The 25,000-nt window shown below is 40.0% G+C and overlaps 2 protein-coding genes across 2 annotated transcripts in view; one reads left to right on the forward strand and one right to left on the reverse strand.

Annotated features, from left to right (window-relative positions):
* Positions 1-25,000, forward strand: part of LOC135218542 (very long-chain specific acyl-CoA dehydrogenase, mitochondrial-like) — a 303,617-nt gene that overhangs the window by 67,225 nt on the left and 211,392 nt on the right. The gene's annotated exons all lie outside the window — the stretch shown is intronic.
* LOC135217895 (uncharacterized) lies at positions 14,954-17,186 on the reverse strand. Its single transcript, XM_064253932.1, has one exon. It carries the CDS (start codon positions 17,131-17,133, stop codon positions 15,532-15,534), a length of 1,602 nt encoding a protein of 533 aa, XP_064110002.1. The 5' UTR covers positions 17,134-17,186; the 3' UTR covers positions 14,954-15,531.

Genomic DNA, 25,000 nt, shown 5'->3' on the forward strand with positions numbered 1-25,000 from the left:
TTATAAGAGAACACTACATTAACATTAAACAATTTAAATATTGATTTTATGGTTTCAAATCCACGAAAGTAAGATAAGCTAAGTACATTTTTAGGCATTTCTTTTATTTATACATAGCATCACGTTTTATATACTTCGTGATCAAGTTATTCATATATATATATTTATACATGTATGTAAAGTGGTAACAGGGTAAACGTATGTGAAGGGATAGATTAGAGAGTTTTAAGATGGGTTGGTCATGTGGAAAAAATGGAAAAATGGTGAAATAAGTATGCAGTTCAGAAGAGTTAGAAGAGAGAAAGGAAAGAGAAGGAAAAGACCTAGAAAAGGGTCGATAGATGGCATGAAGGAGTTGATAAAAAGACAGGGCCTAAATATCTCTCGACAAACAAGGAAGCATCTTGCCAGAGATTTTCAGCATCCTGAACTCATGGGATCTGCCCATCATGTTTATGCAAAGCCACGTAAACTGCCATAGACATGAATGGTCGTGTGAATATTCGTGGTTTTATGTAACTTGAACCTACACCATACACTGAAATTCGGTAACCATTTGTAGCGGACGAGTCTGGATTGGAGTTCTGAAGGAGATGGAGAGAGTTCGACTCGTTCTTTTCAAAGTCATCCAATTGTGTTTCTAAAACTATATGGCTATACTGGGTAATATGCAGGGTAGAGGTTTACATCCCCGCTCCAAATTATTTACTGAAAACAGAGACCTAGAGGTACACATTATTAGCTTTTAATAACTGCCGGAATCCTAGTGAACAGAGAATAACGTTACATATTGAATGACAGAAATGTCCTTTTGTGTGTCGAATTATATCTTCCTTTGGAATGGTTTCCACCCAAAGGGAATTTTCAGTAATGAGAACATCTGATCTAGCCAGAATTCGAATCTGTACCTTTTGGATTAGATACAGAGACTGGCTAGCCTTTGGGGTTTTTGGACCTCATCCTTGAAGTCTTTGGGTCCTCTCCTGGCCTGCTTCCCCAGCCTTGCAGGATACCTGCCTTCCTCCGAGGAAGCAGCCTCTGGGTCGGATCCCTCCCTTCAAGGCTGCCTTCAAGAGGTTGGCAAGCCTTGTGGGCTTTTGGGCCTCATCCTTCAAGTTCTTGGTCAAGAGGCTGGCGAGCCTTGTAGGTTTTAGGGGCTTATCCTTGAAGTTGTTGGGCCCTCACCAGGCCCGCTTCCCCAACCTGGCTGGATACCTGCCTTCCTCCAAGGAAGCAGCTTCTGGGTCGGACCTTTCCCTTCAAGGCTGCCTTCAAGAGGCTGGCAAGCCTTGTGGGCTTTTGGGCCTCATCCTTCAAGTTCTTGGGTCATCTCCAGGCCCGCTTCCCCAGCCTGGCAGGATACCTTCCTTCCTCCAAGGAAACAGCCTCTGGGTCGGACCTTTCCCTTCAAGGCTGCCTTCAAAAGGCTGGCAAGCCTTGTGGGCTTTTGGGCTCATCCTTCAAGTTTGTCATCTCCAGGCCCGCTTCCCCAGCCTGGCAGGATACCTTCCTTCCTCCAAGGAAACAGCCTCTGGGTCGGACCTTTCCCTTCAAGGCTGCCTTCAAGAGGCTGGCAAGCCTTGTGGGCTTTTGGGCCTCATCCTTCAAGTTCTTGGGTCATCTCCAAGCCCGCTTCCCCAGCCTGGCAGGATACCTGCCCTCCTCCGAGGAAGCAGCCTCTGAGTCGGACCTTAGTAGAGGAAAAGACCCCATATAGACTCCACTTTTCTAGCCCTGCCCCCCCCAAGCGGCGTGGCTACCCCCCCCTTCCCCCTCCTGATAGGCTCATGTACATACGTGAGGCCTAAAAAGGGGCGGGGCAACCCCCAAAACCCCAAAAAGGAGCGTGGCCACCCCGACCCCATATAGACTCCACTTGTCTGGGGTGTGTGGCCACCCTGACCCCATATAGACTCCACTATTCTGGGGGGCGTGGCCACCCCTGACCCCAAATTGACTCCATTTGTATTATAAGCTCATGTACGTACATGAGCTCATAATTGACTCCATTTGTATGATAAGTTCATGTACGTACATGAGCTCATAATTGACTCCATTTGTCTTACAAGCTCATATACGTACATGAGCTCATATTAGGGGGGCGTGGCCTCCCCTAACCCCAAATCGACTCCACTTTTCTACCCCTGTGACGTCACGTAACTCTAAGGGAATAAAACCATTCTTTCAACCCTCCACTATTCTGGGGGGCGTGGCCACCCCTGACCCCAAATTGACTCCATTTGTATTATAAGCTCATGTACGTACATGAGCTCATAATTGACTCCATTTGTCTAACAAGCTCATGTACGTATATGAGCTCATATTAGGGGGGCGTGGCCTCCCCTAACCCCAAATCGACTCCACTTTTCTACCCCTGTGACGTCACGTAACTCTAAGGGAATAAAACCATTCTTTCAACCCCTCACCCCAAATTGACTCCACCTTTCCTACCCCCTGTGACGTCACGTAACTCCAAGGGAATAAAAACCAACATTTCAAGCCCTCACCCCAAATTGACTCCACCTTTCCTACCCCCTGTGACATCACGTAACTCTCCGGGAATAAAAACCAACATTTCAACCCTTCACCCCAAATTGACTCCACTTTTCTACCCCTGTGACGTCACGTAACTCTCTTGGAATAAAACCATTCTTTCAACCCCTGACCCCAAATTGACTCCACCTTTCCTACCCCCTGTGACGTCACGTAACTCTCCGGGAATAAAAACCAACATTTCAACCCTTCACCCCAAATTGACTCCACCTTTCCTACCCCCTGTGACGTCACGTAACTCTCTGGGAATAAAACCATTCTTTCAACCCCTGACCCCAAACTGACTCCACCTTTCCTACCCCCTGTGACGTCACGCAACTCTCCGGGAATAAAAACCAACATTTCAACCCCCATCCCAAATTGACTCCACTTTCTACCCCTGTGATGTCACGTAACTCTACGGGAATAAAACTTGACCCCCCCCACCCCGACCCCAAATAGACTCAGTTCACTGTTTTTTGCGACTCATGTCCCCTTTAATTGTTTTCAAAGTAACCAGGACGTTTACCTTATCCTCCTCCTATAAAATCTCTAAATTTATATATGCACATTGCGAACAAAGTCTCTCTCTCTCTCTCTCTCTCTCTCTCTCCTCTCTCTCTCCCTCGTCTCTACTCTCTCTCTCTCCCCTCCCTCCCTTCCTCTCAATTTCTCTCAGCCATTACATTTTGTGTATATAATATAGATTTTAGATATATATATATATATAATATATTAGTATATATATATAGATATATATATATATATATGATATTATATATATATATATATATATATATATATATATATATATACATATATGTTTATATATAATATATATATATATATATATATATATATAGATATATATATATATATATATATATATATATATATATATATATATATATACACAGTTGCTTAGATATTCAGAGTATCATGATAAAAGGATATTTGGCGACTGACTTCATCCTCATGTGATACATATATTTATTAATTTGATATCTCCCCCAATAACCAACTGGGACAATGTTATCTGATGATGAATCACGCACACACACACACACACACATGAAGAAACGAGACCTTATCGCCATATTTGCCCAGCTGACTTCACCCCAACGTGAAATTTTATTTATCATAGAATTTGAGTCATAATCTAGGTGGCGAACACAAGGACAAAGGTACACATTTCAATTTTGTTTATTTATTATACCGAGTTTGAAAGAGGTTGAAAAATCAATTACAGACAGAATTGTTATTTTATATTTATAACCAATCCTAAATACAGGGGAATGAATTAATATTCCATACAAATACATACATTAGAAAAAAACTGTACAAACACGAACGCGATAATATACGCATTCGCTTTTTCAAAAACAATACTTCAACGAAACATACGGCTACTATATATTTTCTAACCTGTTCCTTCACATCACAGCCCTTAGTATATACCACAAACATCTTCTCCAGCACTTTCCCGACCGTGTATCAAAAACGACGTTTCATCTAACACCTCAAAGCTTTTAAATTTAGCTAACAAGTTTTTCATATATAAATCTTCCACACACCTTTCCTCCAACAGGGATAAATTCTTTTTCATTATAGCCACGCAGCATATTTTACCAATTTTGCTCATTTCATCACTGAATGTAGCTAACACAGGTAAATATTGATTAAACCAAGTCGTATTAACCAGTCCGCTCTGACCGATGCCAGCGGGAAAGATAACATATTTGACATAGTCATACGATGATTTAAATAATTCTTCCTTCAATTTCTTGACCGAAGAAAAAAAGTGATTGAACCTCATCTGTTTGGTATCTCTGCCCAAACGATCGGCGTGATCTTCATCTTTGGAATAAGCCACGCTCTTTTGCGCATATTCATTATCTTCAATGGGGGCACCAATACCGTATTGTGTTAATAAGGTAGCTATGGTGGGTAGATCAACTTCTTCGTCGCCTTCCCAAGATGTGATATTTTCAGGTCTTTTCACAATGGCGGACCCTTCAATACCCCTATCACGAAGACAGGCATATGATGCACCAGTGCGAGAATATCGAAAACCTGCCAATTCGGCATATGGATAAGCTCGAATGACGTCCGCCACAACACCGTAATTCCTGCATGTCACACAATTAGTGGCCACTACTAAACACTTATTTCTCTTCCGGAACTTATTTTCGGACAAGTTCCCGAAAACTAACTTGCACGAGGAGGTTGATGAAGCCATGGCGAGAGTTCACGTCTTGATGTGACAATCCTTCAAGAGATAATGAACTACGAAAGCCCCGCTACCCAAGACCCCTTTATCACAATCACTGATTACAAACCTGTTGTGACGAAGCATCAAGCCTCTCCCAGCAATGATTCAGACTAACATGAATAAACAAGTCTTATCATTCCCTCACGCCAAAGGTCATCCACACATGACTCATTTTATCAAAATCAGTATCACTCCAGCCATGATTCGCAGACACGAATAAACAAGTCTTATCATTTCCTCACGACAAAGGCCGTCCACACACACACACACACACACACACACACACACATATGACTCATATATAAAACTTCCACACATCTTTCCTCCAATGGGGATAAATTCTATCGCTACAAGGCATGAACTTCATCTTTGGAATACAATACTTCATCGAAACACCATATGTCACACCTGATTATTACTTCCCAACTGAACACCATAAATACAACCGACAAGGGTAAATTGATGTTATTCCCTACCCAAAGTGTATAGAGTAAGTGCAACACACCGACCCTCCGTCCCTACAAGTATTTCTCTTGACCGAAACGTCATTTCCCTCCGTCACTATTCAGTAAGAAGCATATAAAACACTTTCCATTTACTTGAACATATAGTATAGTAAATATTAAAAACAGCAATAAGATTCATCTGTATATGAAATAGATATTCTTATAAAATAATGTACCCGTTGAAAGAAGCCTCTCTCCTCAGGAATGTGTCCAAACACCCAAGAAAAATGTTAAGTTGACGGGTACGCATTTACCCATGCGTAATCACTTGATCTGTCTTCCCTTATTACAAACGTTGATAAGGCTCGGTCTTGAAGTTGATGTAATAAGGAAAGTGTACAAATTCAAACAGGATTTTTATTTGAGGGAATATATTCTGGAGAATGCCGAAAGGCGTGCTAAAGAGACCGATCCGGACAAGAGGAACACCATCAAAATCATAATGAATGGTCTTTTCGGTGTCACTATTAAAAATTCATTGAATTATTCTACCCGAACTGTCGTCACCACCGGTGAAGCCTCTCTCCTCAGGAATGTGTCCAAACACACATACAAATCTTTGGAAAAACTGGGTAACGACAGGTACATTGTAAACCATTGCAAAGAGTCTGTTATGGCTGAATCCCCGATTTATATCGGTTTCAGTATACTAGACATGGCGAAGGATATGATGTATCGGTTCTATTACGACGTTCTTCGAAAGCAGTATGGACACCGAGTTCAGCTCCTTTATACCGACACTGACAGCTTGATCTTTTCCCTGGTGACTGATAACCTCAATCGGGAACTGAAGGGTGTGCTCAAACCCTACATGGATTTGAGTAATTTCCCCAAAACTCACGAATTGTATGATGAGTCACGTAAGGGGGAACTCGGGTTAGTGAAGGTTGAAATGGGGGCTGAACTCATGAGGGAATTCATCGGCGTTAAACCTAAAGTTTATTCGTATCTGACGGAAACTAGTCGTAGTAACACCCTGAGAGGTGTACAAAGGTGCCGGCAAAAGACCATTCCACATGACCAGTATCGAGCTGTAATCGAAAAGAATGAGATTACTTATACTCGTGTGCACAATTTGCAAAGAGTAGGACGCACGATGTGTCATACGAGCCAGCGAAAGGTATCTCTCTGTCCTTTAGAGGACAAGAGATATTATGTGACACCTTATAAATCGTTGGCATATGGACATCCAGACATTGGGGTGGAGGAGGGTATAGCGAGGAGGAGGAGGGGGAGGGGGATGGGGAGGTAGAGGAGGAGGAGCTAGAGAGGGTAGTGGTGGCGCCGGTAGTAGCGGCAATCTCTCCAATTTTAAATATTCCCGCTCCTAGCACCTCGAGAATTCCTACTCCTCCTATTCCTCCGACCCTACATCCATCACATCATTTCCCGCGGGTGAAAGGATGTTCAAAACGTCGAAGAGAGAATAGTAAAATATACAATGTTAATTCCTCTCTCTCTTCGACGTCTTTGACTTCTCGACGGGAAATGGTTTCACCCTCTCCTCCAGTTAAACGGGGTCGTATCACACCTTGACCGGGTGTCATAGTTTGTATATTTTACTATATATTTTATCTTATATTCATATATTTTAATATATATATTGTATATAACGTATTTTTATTATATAATCATATACAGAGTTAGTTTTTTATATTTTTGAATTATTATATTGTATTTTTTATTATACTTTGCATTTTTACTGTACGTTCTATTTTTATATTGTAGGAAAAACCTGTATGTATTTCATTATGGAAATTAAACAAATATTATTGCCGTCAACTTCCATTCACCCTAATTATTATTAAGGCTTGTATATAAAAAGGAGCGTGTAAAGTACACAACTATAGTCTTAAACGCGCTAACATCATGGCCGCGACAGGTCCCTTCCCTGGGCAGTTGTTAGACCCGTTCGCTAATCCCGCTCGTATTATCATCACGGGTTTAGTAACAGTGGCAAATCCGTCCTATGTCAAAAAATCATTGAACTCTATGAAACGCGTTTCCAAATACATTTTATATTGCGGGGTATCTGAACACCCCCTCGAAACGCATCCCTCAATAGGGTCTCAAATTTAAAGTATCCAAAGAAATTTTAAATCCCTTTGATTACGCTGAAAAGGGGGAGACGGAGGTTAATAAAGGTCTATTATTCATACTCGATGATTGCTTCCTCGAGGCTAGTGATAATAAATTTGTGACTAACGCCTTCACAGCGGGACGTCATTCATCTATTTCAGTTATATTCATAACGCAGAATATGTTTCATTCGGGCAAGTTTAGTAGAAGTATAAGCTTGAATTGCTCACATTATATTCTAACGAAAAATCGTGATTTTAGTCAAATTGAAACTTTAGGTCGGCAGTTATTTGGCCGTCAAAAAGCTTCAGCCTTTTCGGACATATATAAAAAGGCCCTATCACGTAACTGCTATGGTTATTTGTTAGTAGACTTCGCTCCGTCAACACCTGAACTGTTACAGCTCCGAACTAATATTCTGGGTGAAACAGAATATCAAATAGCTTACCAATATGGATAAAGAACGGATAAAACTGCTAAAAACTTTGTACGGAGATGCATGGGGTGTGGGTAGTTTCAGCGGGGTGGACTCTTTATTCAGAGTAGCGAAAAATCTGAATAGCCAAATTACTCATGAAAATGTTAAAGAATTCTTACGTGGGCAAAAGTCTACACACTGCATAAAGTCACTCGAAAAAAATTCCCCAGAAGAAAAATCATGTCACCTAAATCGAGAGTAATAGCGAGCACCGATTTAGCTGAATATGTCCAAATTAGCTCGGTATAATAATGGGTTTAAATATTTGCTAGTCTTTATTGACGTGTTTTCCAGATATCTACAAATTGTTCCCTTGAAAAAGAAGGATGGTGTTACTATGCGTCGCGCTTTGAAGAAGGTTATCGAATCTACCGAATTTTTGGGAATTTCACGTTTGAATAGCGATGAGGGTAGGGAATATTATAACAAACACGTCAGAGAATATCTAGATAATAAAAATATAAAATTATATAGCGTTTATTCGAGAGAAATCAAATCCTCTATAGCTGAAAGAGTCATAATGGACTATTAGGGTCGGATATATAGATATCTCACACGTAAGAATACCTTAAAATACATTAACGTCTTGCGCGACATTGTTCAGAGTTATAATCATACCCCCCATAGAAGTTTGGGTCGCACCCGCAAGAGGTTCACGCATTACGGATAGAGATGAAATTGAACGTCAATTCTCGAGTATGTATAAAAAGGCTGTTCTCGTTAATCCTCCCGCCATTTCGCTCTTGAATGTTGGAGACGTTGTACGTATTGCCGATGAGCGTCGCAACGCAATTTTTAGGAGGGGATATACAATTCAAAATACTCTGGAAATTTTTAAAATCCGAAAAGTGGATACAAGGCAAAATCCGGTCGTATACTTCTTGGAAGATTTAGCGGGTGAAGAAATAAAGGGCGTATTTTATCGTGAAGAATTAATTCGCACAAATCTACCAGAAACGTATGATATCACTATTCTGGGAAGGAGGAGGAAAGATAATAAAACTCAATATTACGTTCATTGGAAAGGTTATCCGAGTCATTTAATTCCTAGGTTGATGAATCTCAAATTGTACGAATATGAACCATAAGCAACCTTTAATACGTAAAAATAAAATTTATTTTATTCATCTCTGGTTTATCACCCAGTGAAAGAAGTAAAGTTATTCCCCATCTTAAACGGTGGTTTGATGTCTACTCTCTCGGAAATTTTTAGAAATTTTCTTTGTGGTAATCTAACTCAAGACAAGAAGTTTATTAAACACTTAAGAAATTGTAGACGAGAAATTCATCTTGTGTCCTTGAAAACAACGTCCATATCTAGGAAGAAAAATATACTGAAAAGTCGTAAAGGGGGGCTATTCTATCGGTTTCATTGCCTATTGCTGCGAGTTTGGTAGGGAGTCTTTTTAATTGAAAATGAAGGAGTTTTACGTTATCCCTGCGAGAGGTTAATGAATAGAAAAGAGGTTTGTGATGGTGATACTAATAGCCTGGAGGGTACTGGCAAGTTGGATACGGCAGCTGTTAGTAGTAGCGGACACGTCTCCCTTAATATCCAAAAACCACCTATGCCAGCTATATCGCTCACGGGACCTCCTCCTCCTCCTCCTCCCCCTCCTATAGAAAATGTAGGTGCAGTGACTGGAGGGGAGGTGGTACAAACGTCCACCCATTACATTGAAAACACAACAAAGGGGACATGACTTCCAAAAAGAGCAATCCCGATTTAACAGGTATTATTCCAATATTTTTTTAAAGAACCTCAAAAGTCATACGTTACGGCTTTTGTTAAGCACTTACAAGATTCTAACACGGTTTAATGGAATGAAGAAGGAGATTTAACTCATCCGCTCGCAGGTTATAATATTTTTAGATATAGCTCGAGAATTTCAAGGGAAAATAAAAAACCCAACGTTGATATATTTCGAATTATCGCTACTTCATTGAAATGGCGGGGGTTAAAGATTGGATGTTAAGGAATATAGCCATTAAAAAACAAATCGAAACGTGGCGAAATATGGGGAAAAAGGGAGGAGGAGGAGGAAGAGGAGGAGGAGGAGGGGGTGGGAAGGTGAGGGTGGGACATGCGAAAAACAAGATGGCGAGTGTGTGGGTGGCTTATTAACATTTTAGGAACAATGATACTGGAGCTGTTTAGTCACGTGACACTGATTTTGATAAAATGAGTCATGCGTGGATGACCTTTGGCGTGAGGGAATGATAAGACTTGATGCTTCGTCACACTGGTTTGTAATCAGTGATTGTGATAAAGGGGTCTTGGGTAGCGGGGCTTTCGTAGTTCATTATCTCTTGAAGGATTGTCACTCAAGACGTGAACTCTCGCATGGCTTCATCAACCTCCTCGTGCAAGTTAGTGAAAAACTTATTAGCTAAATTTAAAAGCTTTGAGGTGTTAGATGAAACGTCGTTTTTGATACACGGTCGGGAAAGTGCTGGAGAAGATGTTTGTGGTATATACTAAGGGCTGTGATGTGAAGGAACAGGTTAGAAAATATATAGTAGCCGTATGTTTCGTTGAAGTATTGTTTTTGAAAAAGCGAATGCGTATATTATCGCGCGTTGCGGTTTTGTACCAGTTTTTTTCTAATGTATGTATTTGTATGGAATATTAATTCATTCCCCTGTATTTAGGATTGTTTATAATAAATAAAATAACAATTCCGTCTGTAATTTGATTTTTCAACCTCTTTCAAACTCGGTATCAATAAATAACAAAATTGAAATGTGTACTTTTGTCCTTGTGTTCGCCACCTAGATTATGACTCAAATTCTATGATAAATAAAATTTCACGTTAGGGTGAAGTCAGCTGGGCAAATATGGCGATAAGGTCTCGTTTCTTCATGTGTGTGTGTGTGTGCGTGATTCATCATCAGATAACATTGTCCCAGTTGGTATTGGGGGAGATATCAAATTAATAATATATGTATCACATGAGGATGAAGTCAGTCGCCAAATATCCTTTTATCATGATACTCTGAATATCTAAGCAACTGTGTATATATATATATATATATATATATATATATATATTATATATATATATATATATATATATATATATATAAAACAAAATGTAATGGCTGAGAGAGAGGGAGAGGGAGGGAGGGAGGGAGGGAGAGAGAGAGAGAGAGAGAGACTATGTTCGCAATGTGCATATATAAATTTAGAGATTTTATAGGAGGAGGATGAGGTAAACGTCCCGGTTACTTTGAAAACAATTAAAGGGGACATGAGTCGCAAAAAACAGTGAACTGAGTCTATTTGGGGTCGGGGTGGGGTCAAGTTTTATTCCCGTAGAGTTACGTGACATCACAGGGGTAGAAAAGTGGAGTCAATTTGGGGTGGGGGTTGAAATGTTGGTTTTTATTCCCGAAGAGTTGCATGACGTCACAGGGGGTAGGAAAGGTGGAGTTAATTTGGTGTCAGGGGTTGAAAGAATGGTTTTATCCCAGAGAGTTACGTGACGTCACAGGGGGTAGGAAAGGTGGAGTCAATTTGGGGTGAGGGGTTGAAATGTTGGTTTTTATTCCCGGAGAGTTACGTGACGTCACAGGGGGTAGGAAAGGTGGAGTCAGTTTGGGGTGGGGGGGGTCCAGGGGTTGAAAGAATGGTTTTATTCCCAGAGAGTTACGTGACGTCACGTCACAGGGGGTAGGAAAGGTGGAGTCAATTTGGGGTCAGGGGTTGAAAGAATGGTTTTATTCCCAGAGAGTTACGTGACGTCACAGGGGTAGAAAAGTGGAGTCAATTTGGGGTGAAGGGTTGAAATGTTGGTTTTTATTCCCTGTTAGGAACAATCGTTTGCCGATTGTTCCCTTGGTGGATTGTTGCCTCCTGTTTTTTGTTTTTTAATTGCTGGCGAGTTGACGTCTGTTGGATGGCGTCAAACTTCGTCAGTCAGGTTCTGGAGGGCAGAACAACCAGTCAGGTTCTGGAGGGCAGAACGACCAGTCAGTCAGAGGCAGTCAGGTATGATTACCTGTGGACCAGCATGAGGCAGCGCCAGGTACTGGATACCTGGTTATTTGGTTGAAGTCGTCGTATGGAGTAGAAGTCGAGTTGGAGGTCGACAGCCTTTGGACAGCATTGGCGTGTTATCGTCGTCGAGAAGACTACGTGTCGAGTACGACCTCACTGGGCAGCAGCAATAGCGTGTTTTCGTCGTGAAGAGGACTACGTGTAGAGTGCGACCTCACTGGGCAGCAGCAGTGACGTGTTTTCGTCCAGTGGTCGAGGAGGACTTCCATACTGCATCTGAGGACGAGATGGTTGTTGTGTCAACTCTGTCTTGATCGTCCAGCATTCGAGGAGGATGTCCATATTGTCTCCAAGGACGAGGTGGTTGTCGTATCGGCTCTATCTTGATCGTCCGGCATTGGACTGTTGTCCTCATCGTTTAAAGAAGTGTTCCCGTTTTGCTCTGACTATCATTATGCCGCTTCAGTGTTAATTTTAATTAATTATTATGCTGCCTATTTCTATTAATTATATTTACATATTATTATTGTTAGTTTATAAGTTTTGTGTGTTTCTGCCACCCAGATCCTTGACTCACTGTACATTATGTATTTAAATCTTGTAAATAAATTAATTTTAAGGTAACTTTTTAGTTTTGTTATGCTTCTCCCTCCTTTGTTTGTCACCTGTCGTCAGTCATTACAGCCCAATTGTTTATTATTTTTAAGAACCTGTCGATCTCGAGAGTCGAGATCGTAATATTGGCGACCTTAGGCCAGGGTTGGTTCTGTTTTGGCTGACGGGGGTGTGGCAGCATCGGGGAAGAGTATTTTGTTTGTAAAAAAAAAAAATTAAAAAAAAAAAAAAAAAATTAATGATAATTTTTTTTTCTGTTAGGTGGGGAGGTGTTAGGAACAATCGTTTGCCGATTGTTCCCTTGGTGGATTGTTGCCTCCTGTTTTTGTTTTTTAATTGCTGGCGAGTTGACGTCTGTTGGATGGCGTCAAACTTCGTCAGTCAGGTTCTGGAGGGCAGAACAACCAGTCAGGTTCTGGAGGGCAGAACGACCAGTCAGTCAGAGGCAGTCAGGTATGATTACCTGTGGACCAGCATGAGGCAGCGCCAGGTACTGGATACCTGGTTATTTGGTTGAAGTCGTCGTATGGAGTAGAAGTCGAGTTGGAGGTCGACAGCCTTTGGACAGCATTGGCGTGTTATCGTCGTCGAGAAGACTACGTGTCGAGTACGACCTCACTGGGCAGCAGCAATAGCGTGTTTTCGTCGTGAAGAGGACTACGTGTAGAGTGCGACCTCACTGGGCAGCAGCAGTGACGTGTTTTCGTCCAGTGGTCGAGGAGGACTTCCATACTGCATCTGAGGACGAGATGGTTGTTGTGTCAACTCTGTCTTGATCGTCCAGCATTCGAGGAGGATGTCCATATTGTCTCCAAGGACGAGGTGGTTGTCGTATCGGCTCTATCTTGATCGTCCGGCATTGGACTGTTGTCCTCATCGTTTAAAGAAGTGTTCCCGTTTTGCTCTGACTATCATTATGCCGCTTCAGTGTTAATTTTAATTAATTATTATGCTGCCTATTTCTATTAATTATATTTACATATTATTATTGTTAGTTTATAAGTTTTGTGTGTTTCTGCCACCCAGATCCTTGACTCACTGTACATTATGTATTTAAATCTTGTAAAATAAATTAATTTTTAAGGTAACTTTTTAGTTTTGTTATGCTTCTCCCTCCTTTGTTTGTCACCTGTCGTCAGTCATTACGTGATGTCACAGGGGGTAGGAAAGGTGGAGTCAATTTGGGGTGAGGGCTTGAAATGTTGGTTTTTATTCCCGGAGAGTTACGTGACGTCACAGGGGGTAGGAAAGGTGGAGTCAATTTGGGGTGAGGGGTTGAAAGAATGGTTTTATTCCCTTAGAGTTACGTGACGTCACAGGGGTAGAAAAGTGGAGTCGATTTGGGGTTAGGGGAGGCCACGCCCCCCTAATATGAGCTCATGTACGTACATGAGCTTGTAAGACAAATGGAGTCAATTATGAGCTCATGTACGTACATGAACTTATCATACAAATGGAGTCAATTATGAGCTCATGTACGTACATGAGCTTATAATACAAATGGAGTCAATTTGGGGTCAGGGGTGGCCACGCCCCCCAGAATAGTGGAGTCTATATGGGGTCAGGGTGGCCACACCCCCCAGACAGAGAGTCTATATGGGGTCGGGGTGGCCACGCCCCTTTTTGGGGTTTTGGGGGTTGCCCCGCCCCTTTTTAGGCCTCACGTACGTACATGAGCCTATCAGGAGGGGGAGGGGGTAGCCACGCCCCTTGGGGGGAGGCGGGGGGCGGGGCTAGAAAAGTGGAGTCTATATGGGGTCTTTTCCTCTACTGACCTTTCCATTCAAGGCTACCTTCAAGAGGCTGGCAAGCCTTGTGGGCTTTTGGGCCTCATCCTTCAAGTTCTTGGGTCATCTCCAGGCCCGCTTCCCCAGCCTGGCAGGATACCTGCCTTCCTCCGAGGAAGCAGCCTCTGGGTCGGACCCCTCCCTTCAAGGCTGCCTTCAAAAGGCTGGCAAGCCTTGTGGGCTTTTGGGCCTCTTCCTTCAAGTTCTTGAGTCATCTCCAGGCCCGCTTCCCCAGCCTGGCAGGATACCTGCCTTCCTCCGGGGAAGCAGCCTCTGGGTCGGACCCCTCCCTTCAAGTCCTTTCATTATACTCTGCTTTCTCTTACCCAGCTTTTCAAATATGCCACTTGCGCTCTCTGAAGGCTTCAGGATGATAAGAAGCATCTCTGAATTTGTTCCTGGAGACTTTGGAGTTCGGCGCATGCGCTAAGGGCATTTCCTTTGGCCTTCCAGGAACCGGAGACTGAAGGATTCCAAAATGTCTTCCAGGAAAATCCCGAAGGTTTTAGAGTACTTTTGCTGACACATAAGCAAAAACGAGTCGTCCTCTCTAATCTTCTGGGATTCCTTCTTACTGACGATATTGATCACTCAAATCCCAAATATATATTAAATGACATTTTTGTTGTTTAATTAACCTGACACCACAGCTATGCCAGATGACCCTTCTATTGAAACAATATGAAGAGACAATGATTTTATTGGCATTTTAAATCATGAACAGTTTCACAGATCATCAGTTAGAACATTCTTCTTTTAATTTTTCTTAAGTTTGCTATACAAATAAGAAAATAGGTCATACAAGTATTATAATAGAAAATATTTATGTCAATTTGTACAAATATATGAATGCATAATGTATTTGTATTTTAGCAAGTTCGTAAGCACATTCATAAGACTGAATTGAATATTCAATAAACTTTCTGGGAAAAAATATATACATTTTTAATTCCGTTTATGTACTTTATATTTGTCCAAGTGTGATTTATGTTATCTATTTGTTTGTTTATTAATATTCCTTAGGGATAAGTAGAAAAAGAACACTTCTAATTTTTTTATATTTTTATTTTTGTTAAATGAACAAAGAGAATGGTAACCATTGAAATAACTGAGGCCTAGATGAACGATTTAAACAACTACCATCCTTACTGTGAAAAAGAAATAAAACTGAAACCTAGTTAATAATAATCCTATTAATGATAATCCTAGTGATAACAGAAAGTCAATCATGTAAGAAAGATTGCTATACAAAATCTTAGAACTTAGTTCTGCCTCGGGAGTTTACATTCGGCAACCTCCTTTGCAAAGGAGAGTGAGTGAAACGAAGAGTTGATATGTCCATTGCAGGGCGAAACGTTCACGACCATGAATGCAATGCAGCTCTTCTCAAGCAATTGGTGAAAGAGCTTTGGAAGCTGGCCCTTATATCTTCCGACTTTGTTCCCTGCAGCCACGTCCTTGAGGAGACTTCGAAGTCCGAAGAGCTCGACATTAATACAGATGGCTTCCTGCCGGGCTTTGCCCGTTGCTTTCGCTTGATTCTGGTCCTCGGTCCCAGCCAAATCGGCAAAGCTGAGAGCAGCCTCGAAAGGCCTTCTGGATTCGTCGAGTCCTTTGAGGGTCAGTGTGAAGACGAAGTGTGACCTTGATGATGTCTCGTTAATTTCGTTTCGACCGGTTGCTCGGTGTTTCAAAGCTCCTCTGACTGCCCGGAGTGCGTCCTCGGCTTTCCAGACTCCCAGACGGGTGAGATTGACCAATGGGTCATTGGCGTGCCCCAACTTCAAGCCGACTTTTTGATCCTTGATTTTTAGGGGGTCGAGCAGATCCACGACCTTGTTGTCGTAGATTTCAAAACAGCCAAGTGTGGCATTGATTTGCCAGCCGCTGCCTTGGTATTTCTGAATTTGTCGATAGAGCAACTTGGTCATTCTGGGCAACAGCCCCTCGTCAGCAGCACCTAGGCTGCCAACTAGTGTGAAGGTCTTACCGGAGCCAGTCTGTCCGTAGAGGAAGAAGCATAAATTGTACCCCTCGAAAAGGCAGTCGAGAGACTCGGCAAACTCTGTGAAAACGTCTTCCTGTGAATGTGTGGGCCCGAAGACCTTGTCAAAAGAGAAGCTGTCCGTCTTGTTCCTCCCTCCGTGACAGCGGGTGACTTCGATCTTATCGCCAGCCAGGAGCTTCATTGCGCTGGATTCAGCGCCATTGTTTCCCATCTTCTTATCATTTGGGACAACTGGTCTCACTCGACAGATGACTCTAATGTTTCCATCAAGCGTCTGTTTCTTGATCTGGAGCCTTCTTCTCAAAGACTGTGCTTGAGGTATTGCTTTTGAGATTTGAAGCATTAGCTTTTCGCTGTCGTCCTCGAATTTTCTGAAATCCTCCAGTCTTACCAGTCCACCTTGTATTTGTGTTAATTCTTCCCTCCGACATTCTAGTATGTACATTAACTCAGCCATAGATTTTGTCCTTAATTCCTCTGAACTGAAGTATTTCCTTTGAGAATAGAGATGAGCTACAGGATTGTCCGCCATCATTAGCAAGGGAACAATCCGCTCCAGTTCCTTGTTCAAGGGGTCGAAATCCTGGCGAAGCATCAAGATCTCCTCTTCGAATTCGGCCATCACGCCGGATCCTCGCATGGCTTCGTTAAGGGCTTCAATCTTGTCGAGTTCTGCATTCCAAGTGTGTCCTAGGGAGGACAACTTCTCGCCCAGCGAACGGAAGGACTCGGGTCTTGGTGTAACGTCTTCTGGACAGCATCTCAAAATGCTCTGAGCAAGCTGTTGTCGTATTTCTTCCAACAGTTTTAGTATATCTGAGGCACATAAATCCTCGCTGTGTGATTCTTTTGGCATCGTGCTGCGTCTGCTTTTAATTCGCCAGATGAACCGATCTTCGCCCGAAGACGTAGCTAACTCTTATAGCAAAGGAAAACGAAATTTCAAAATACGTCAATGCAAATATTGCAATCATAAAAAGACAAATTTCATTGTTCATACTCAATGATTCTCTCTCTCTCTCTCTCTCTCTCTCTCTCTCTCTCTCTCTCTCTCTCTCTCTCTGGGTTCCTAAAAGGCAATAGTTCTAATTGGTATACGATTTCTCTCTCTCTCTCTCTCTCTCTCTCTCTCTCTCAGGGTTCCTAGAAGGCAATAGTTCTAATTGGTATACGGTTTCTCTCTCTCTCTCTCTCTCTCTCTCTCTCTCTCTCTCTCTCTCTCTCTCTCTCTCTCAAGGTTCCCAGAAGGTAATAGTTTTAATTGGTATAGTATGATCTCTCTCTCTCTCTCTCTCTCTCTCTCTCTCTCTCTCTCAGGGTTCTCAACAGGCATTAGTTCAATTTGGTTTACAATTTCTCTATCTCTCTCTCTCTCTCTCTGTTGAAACTCAGCCAGAATTGAAATTCACTTTTGGAAAACAAATGTTTCTAGTCACGTTTGACGGGATTTCAGTGTGTTCACAATAATAAGATTATATAATATAATAAAAATTGACATTTTTATCGCATAATTACCTTTTTCGAAATGTTAAGGAATATTGTACAGTGTTTCAAGTATGTCATTGACGTTTTGAGTCTCTCTCTCTCTCTCTCTCTCTCTCTCTCTCTCTCTCTCTCTCTCTCTCTCTCTCTCTCTCTCTCTCTCTCTCTCTGTCACTGGTACTCTCAAGTATATGAATACCCTTCTTGAAAGTTAAAACATTTTGACACGAAAGCTCTTAGTCATTACTAGTATGGCCTGATTAGAATGGTACGGAATTCAGTTAATATCAGAAACACTTTCAGTTTCTGTAAATACCTTCTTGTCTTGGGCTTCATTAACCGCTGCTGAAGGTCAAGTTAATACTATATATTTAAGAGTTAATTATAAGTTGACATTGAATTGGAAACGAAAACAAATAGAGTAGGCTTCAAGAAATAATTCAGAAATATAGGCTCAGTATTCCTTTGTACCCTCCTACCCCCCACCCCTGTTAGGAACACCTCCCAAATGTTTTCTTGTGAACCATTAATGAAGAAGAACCTCCAGTGCTTAATAAATCTTGATATGTATCATTGTTAATGACTTTTCGGTCTATATATAAAAAAGAAAATTTGGGCGTCAAGGCCAACGAAGTGACTTTGTTGGTAATACTCTTGATTGGGGCAGCAGAGAAACGAGGCCACGGGGTCTTGCAAACTCGTCCACTTTGATGAAAAGTCACCGAGGCAGAATTTATGGAGATAGAATTAACTCATGCATGAGGCCGATGGTATTAAAAGGAGTTGGAAACGTGAATCATATGACAAGAGAAACAAATTACGGTAAATGCCGTGAGAAATACTGTTGATGCAAGTAGTGAACGTGGCTGTTAAACAGAAAATGAATGACGAAAAATGAATGAAAACTTCAAAAGTTTCAAGTAGATGAAAGGGTAAAGATAAATATATGTATAAGAAATGGGTTGAAAATTTAAGTACAGTGATGCTCAAATCTCATGCGACATGACTCCATACGATTTCGTTCAAGATTCACTAACTGGCAACCTAGAATGCTACATATTTATCTTTTATTTCAATGCGGAAACGCGATTATTGCATACAATATGGACATAATATGTTTCATGAGCGTGAAATCTGTCATATATTTCAAAACTGTAAGAAATGTCACGTGTAGCAAATTTCAGAAAAAACTCTTTCGAAACATTTTCAAAAGTTTCGTTCACACATCGCTGAAGCATTTGACCAAAATGAAGTCGTCATCAAGCATTCGTCATCAAGCATCAATTAAAAAAAAAGCTAAAAAAATTGTCATAACATTAATAATGCTTCCAAAGCCAACATAAAATTTGAAATAATCCTATTTGATTGCTTTACCACGTCAATGCTGAAAAAAATTTAAATATGTATATGCAAAAGTAGAATGCGTCCACCGATATCAACTTGTGAGGGGAGCGTGTGTGACGTATCTATCATTAGTGTCGGTGCAACAACAACCACCCGGTGTAACATAAGTAGGTCTACACTGAGTAGCGACAATGAAATTATCTTGAAAACACTTACTTATTATGTGTTCGAGGAATATTTGGATTTTCATACATAATTAATTGTTATAATTCTTAAACATTTTTAAAAAAAACTATGGCATACTAGCAAATATTTGCCTATGCAATTATTCATTTTTCAATGCCAAGACACTATTGTTCTTAGGCCTAGGAGTTGGATTTCTTTAGTTTACAATTAACAGTCACATCTCTCTGTTAACAATTTCTGGCCAGAAAGCAAATTACGTTATCAACACATTATTGTTCTTCAAATTACCTTATGAAAGAATAAATTATACACCAAAAGCGAGGACTTTTAAGAAAATAATATTTTAAACCAGTTGAAAAACAAGTGTTCCATACGCCTTGATATTAATACTTATGATATTTCGATTAATAGTCTTCTCCATATAATCAAAATCATTATCTTTTATTCCTCAAAGAACAGGTAATCTCTACAAATGGTAAAATTAGTAACATTACATCTCATAAGGCTTAGATTATTCTTTTAGGCCTATAAATCATTTTGCAACATATAGGCAGCTTAAACGTAGCATAAAACTTCAACATTCAAAGAAAACTGGTTGTAATTCATATTCCTATTGTATTCGTCAAAAAACAGATAATCTCTACAAATAAATTTATTAATAACAGATCATGTCTCAGAAGGCTTAGATTATTTTTTTAGGCCAATAAAACATTTTGCAACATACAGGCAGCTTAAACACAGTCGAAAGCTTCAGCATTCAGAGAAAACTTGTTTTAGTTCATATTCCTACGTTGAAAATGTTGTTATGGCTGTTGAGCTTATCAGGTCTACTGTCATACTGCAGCAGACGTAGTTATGTTGACCAGTCCAAGGAGCATGTAAAGTGTGCTTTCATTGATGGCACAGCTAACCTTATCACACCGCACTTTGAACTTAGCAGCGTAAAAAAAGAAAATCAATTCAAATCACACAGATTACGAATTATACCAATGCATAAAAGGGATCATATTTATATAATCATAAGAAAAATAGGGTTAGCTGTGAATTCACAAACTTTTCGACATGTATGACATTAGAAAAAAAGTATAACACTACTTGGCAACATCACATTGCATGTTGCATGAGATTTGAGCACAACTGTACCAAGTCTTTTAAGCCATAATATAGTCATATAAAGAATAACGGAAGATTCCACCGTAAAAGGTTCTTTAGGATCAGAAGTCTGGACATTGGATGCAAAGCCACTAAAATACTAAGTATGACCGAAGAGAAGAACTTACACACACACACACACACACACACACACACACACACACACACACACACACACATATATATATATATATATATATATATCTGAAATGAGTATTGAGAATATAATATTAATATGAACACCATTGTGAATGCAATTTATGAACTTGCAAATATTGAATCTGTTGATATTACTCTTTGATATGGTGATGTCGGAGTCGGACGGAAGAGGAATGTCTTCGTAACGAGATCTATTGCTTAAGGTCACCTTGAAAATTTTTTTTAATTGTCATCCCTGACTCCCATGGAAACAAAGCGGGGTTTTGAAATGCAGACACATTTTTGGATGTTGAAGATTGCTGTCTCAGCCGCGATCAAGAGCAAAGACAGGTCACACTTATGTTCGTGCATGGGCGGAAGTAGGTATACTTCCGAATCTGGTTTTAGTTAGTTAACTGGGTGGGACCATTAGCTATGATGTTATGAATTCTTCCAGTGCAATGAACTTGTTACGTATTATTGACGTCATCTTAAGGGGAGTGTCTTAAAAGTTCGTACATGAGTACGTAAATTCTGTTCCCCTATATCTTGGGAGGAAAGATAACTGGGCACTTAGAAGCGGCTGAATCTCGAATGGGAATGTTTTGATTTTTTAGTGTGATTGCAGCTGAAATGGGTAAGCATACATTTATGCCCAAGTGTAACTTTGTCTTTTTGTATCCTAAACATTTGTTTCAGAGATGTCCTCTGTCATATGACTTTTGTTCCAGAACTCGTTCACATTATTTCTATTTTTTTTTTACAATCTATTTATGTGGGATTCCTTTCCTTCTTTAACAGACTGATCTGGAAATGGAGTGGTGTGGAGAGACATTAATGACCTTTTTGCAGCTTATCTTATAACTGATGTCTAGTTATTGTAGAGAAAGGGGTGGACGGGATATGTCCGATCCCCAGGGTTATTTTGGTTTCCTGTTTTGAATTATACCTATTATAATGGTGCATTATTTGGGTCGTATTTAGTTAATAATTTTGTTCTTTGAGAATATGAATTATTCAGTTAGTTCTTTGGTTCTTTAGTAAATAAGGTTTATTTTCATAATTTATGAATCTAATTTGATCACCTAGGTAGCTTTGGTTTGTGAGTTACATGCGAAAGAGAGAGAGAGAGAGCCATACAGTGCTATGCTTCTCGTGTCATCGCTACCAGAGAACCTTGAAGAGGTAAGTTGTACATATCGCATCCTCTCTGAAGGTGTAAGATATACTATACTACCTGGCCAACACAGTGCTGCCCCAGGTAATCTCTGAATGACAGCCAATAACCTATCTCTCTCTCTCTCTCTCTCTCTCTCTCTCTCTCTCTCATTTATCCTGTTTTGATAGTTACATTTCACCACTTCTCACTCCCATTCCTATCAGACCTGAGCTTGCACTTGAAGCGCATCTGGAGTGTCTCTATTCATCCAAGCGACCTTAAAAACTATGGATTAAACACTAATATCTGTCATTTTCGGTTATTTTTACGTCACCCCTCTTCCCACTCCCTCTTCCTATCTGGGCTGAACTTGGACTTAAAGGGTATTGGGAGTGTCACTATTTATTTCAGTGAACCTCGAAAACTATAGATTAAATACTAATGTCTGTTGTTTTCTGCAATTTTATGTCACTCCCTTCTCACACACACGCCCCTGCCCGCCCCCACGCCCAATTAGGGCTGAACTTGGACCTAAAGGGCATTGGGAGTGTCACTATTTATTTCAGCGACCTTAAAAACTATAGGTTAGACTCTAATATCGGTCATTTTCTGTAATTTTTACGTCACCCGCCTCACACACACACACACCCTACCCCCGGCCCCTGCACCCAATTAGGGCTGAATTTGATCTTAAAGGGCACTGGGAGTGTGGTTATTTTTCTCAGCGATCTCTAAAACTATGGATCAGATACTTATATCTGTGGTTTTTGGTAATTTTTACATTTCATCCCCTTACCACACCACCCCCTTTACCCAACCAATGGTCCGATTTTAATTCTGTTTTCACCATGACCTTTCCCACTTGGATATTGACTTCTGTTTAAAATCTCATCAAAATCGGTCAAGAAACGTGGATTTGTATAGCGTTCATACAAACAAATAAACAGACAGACATTTTCTTGTTTACATATATATATGTGTGTGTATGTATGTATATATATACACATATTAATATATATATATATATAACATATAGATATATATTACTATATATTATATATCTATATATATAGAAGTTTGTATACCTTGTGAGTAACTTTCTCCCAAGAGGAATTATAACAAGTAAGTGCATCTTGACCGGGCCAAGTTTCATTTCTTGGCCTTGGTTAAGATGCATTGATAAAACAATTTGGCCATTCGGATATCAGTACAGATGTAAGCTGATACTACTCTGCCGTTCACATTGCGGTCGAACTCAATTCCTGTTCATAACCCACTACCACTATGATAGCTGACTGGTAAGTTTTTAAGGCTTGGTGGATTATGAATTTTCTTCAGTTAATACGCACGTGATTTGCTGTATTCATAAATCTTAAGCTACAAATAACATTTAATATAAAATACACTCTGTCTTGGGAATAACTTACACCCAAGTGGAATCTATTGATAGGCGTGTTTAAAATGTTACTATTTGGCTATAAAGAGGGTGATATATTGATATCGACGCTCTTTTACATATTTCTGTCGAATTTAATTATGAAAGAAACATTCCAAAGAAATGAAGTCAGTATAAAGGTCAAACTTGACGATTTGAGGAAAGAATTGGTAGTATTAGAATATGACACTTCACTATTCAAAATCACTTTAGCGTTTTCAGTGCATCATCAAGGTGAGTTATTGCCCATGATATTAATGTATTTCAAGGTTTATTTCAGTAGTATGAAATGCAATATATTCAGAAATTGTATTCTAGTGAACTTGTGCTTTATGCAAAATACTCAAATATTAGTGCTGACCAAGAGAGAAAGAGTAGTTTCATTTCAGAAGTCTGTACAGAATGACCGCTATCCAGACTTCTACTGAAGGACTTTTTAGCAATCCAGACTTTAATTGAAGGACTTTTTCGCAATCAAGACTTCAACTGAAGGGTTTTCTCGATCACCAGACTTCAACCAAATGACTTTGTCGGTAACCAGACTCTAGCTGAAGGACCTTTTTAGGTTTTCAGGTTTCAGCTGAAAGCCTTTTTTACCATCCAGACTCCAACTGAAGGACTTTTTTTTCATTATTCACACTTGAAATTAAGGATTTTTTAGTCAACCAAACTTAACCTGCTTGAGAACAGTGCTGTGTGCTTCTCGTAGAGTTATCATCTTTTGCTTAAAAAATTATAATTTCTGGAATCTTTGAACGTCAAAACAACTAACTGTTCCTTAATAGTAACATTTCGGTCACAATGTTTACTCTAGATTTACTTCTGATTTTCTACATATCAAGCCATTTGGTACTGGCCTGCTTTTTTGTCTGTCACATTTGGTAGATCTATCACCAATCTCTATCGATTATTTGTAATTATATGAATGTGTGGTGCAAAAGTACTCATAAATCATGTATGGATGAGTAAATTTTTCATAAGTAAAAGTTTTGTTAAACTATGTTATTTTCTTTCTAAGCCAAAATGATTTCACATCCAATGTTGATGACCTAAGTCGTTATGAGGCCAGAGTATACGCATTAATCAATCAACTAACCAGTTTCTATACGTACATATTTGCTTTCTTTAATTCAAAGTAAAAAATTAATGTTATTTATTTATCATGATTTTTACGTGGCAATTACATATAAATATTAAATTTTGCTATGTGCCCATAGCTCTTCATTGTATGACTCATTTGTGCAGAATTTCCCAAGGTTCTTGTCTGGTCTCAAATTACACATTTTTAATACCTTATTACCACTTTCATCCCAAGGGTCACTCTCCGGCTCTGCAGAATTCCCGGTAAGACAATTTAATTGAAAAATAGTGAAAGAGGTGAAAGATAAGACTTACGGGGGAAGATCTTATCATCTTTCTGAAATCTGTTCATGAAATTAAAGCTTTCAAGCCCAGCACTGGGGCATTTTTGAGCATTAGGTGCTTATGACTAAAAAGAACGAGTTAGACTTGTTGAACAGCATGATAAAAAAAATCCAGAAAATAAAGGGGAAATACGAGGATCTAAAGGTGGATCTGGTAGAAGGAACCCATACGACGCTAGGAAAGAACAATTAGAGATGTTGGACAGCAAGGCTAAAGAAAGGAAGCTGAATGGAGGCAGAGCAAAAGGCTAAAAAGTTGATGCTGCCATTCTGCGAGGGAAAGTATCTGTGTATTGGTTGAATAACAAAATCAATAAGCTTTCAGAATCGAAACTAAATTATATCTTAAATTATTACATTTAAATGGTGTCTTAAAAAACCTCCATAGATATGCGTATAATGC

This window comes from Macrobrachium nipponense, chromosome 9 (genome assembly GCF_015104395.2).
Source record: "Macrobrachium nipponense isolate FS-2020 chromosome 9, ASM1510439v2, whole genome shotgun sequence".
NCBI lineage: Eukaryota > Metazoa > Arthropoda > Malacostraca > Decapoda > Palaemonidae > Macrobrachium > Macrobrachium nipponense.

What these genes read in the sequence shown, in the direction of transcription:
- LOC135217895 (XM_064253932.1), bottom strand. Translation starts at nt 17,133, where the DNA reads ATGCCAAAAGAATCACACAGCGAGGATTTATGTGCCTCAGATATACTA.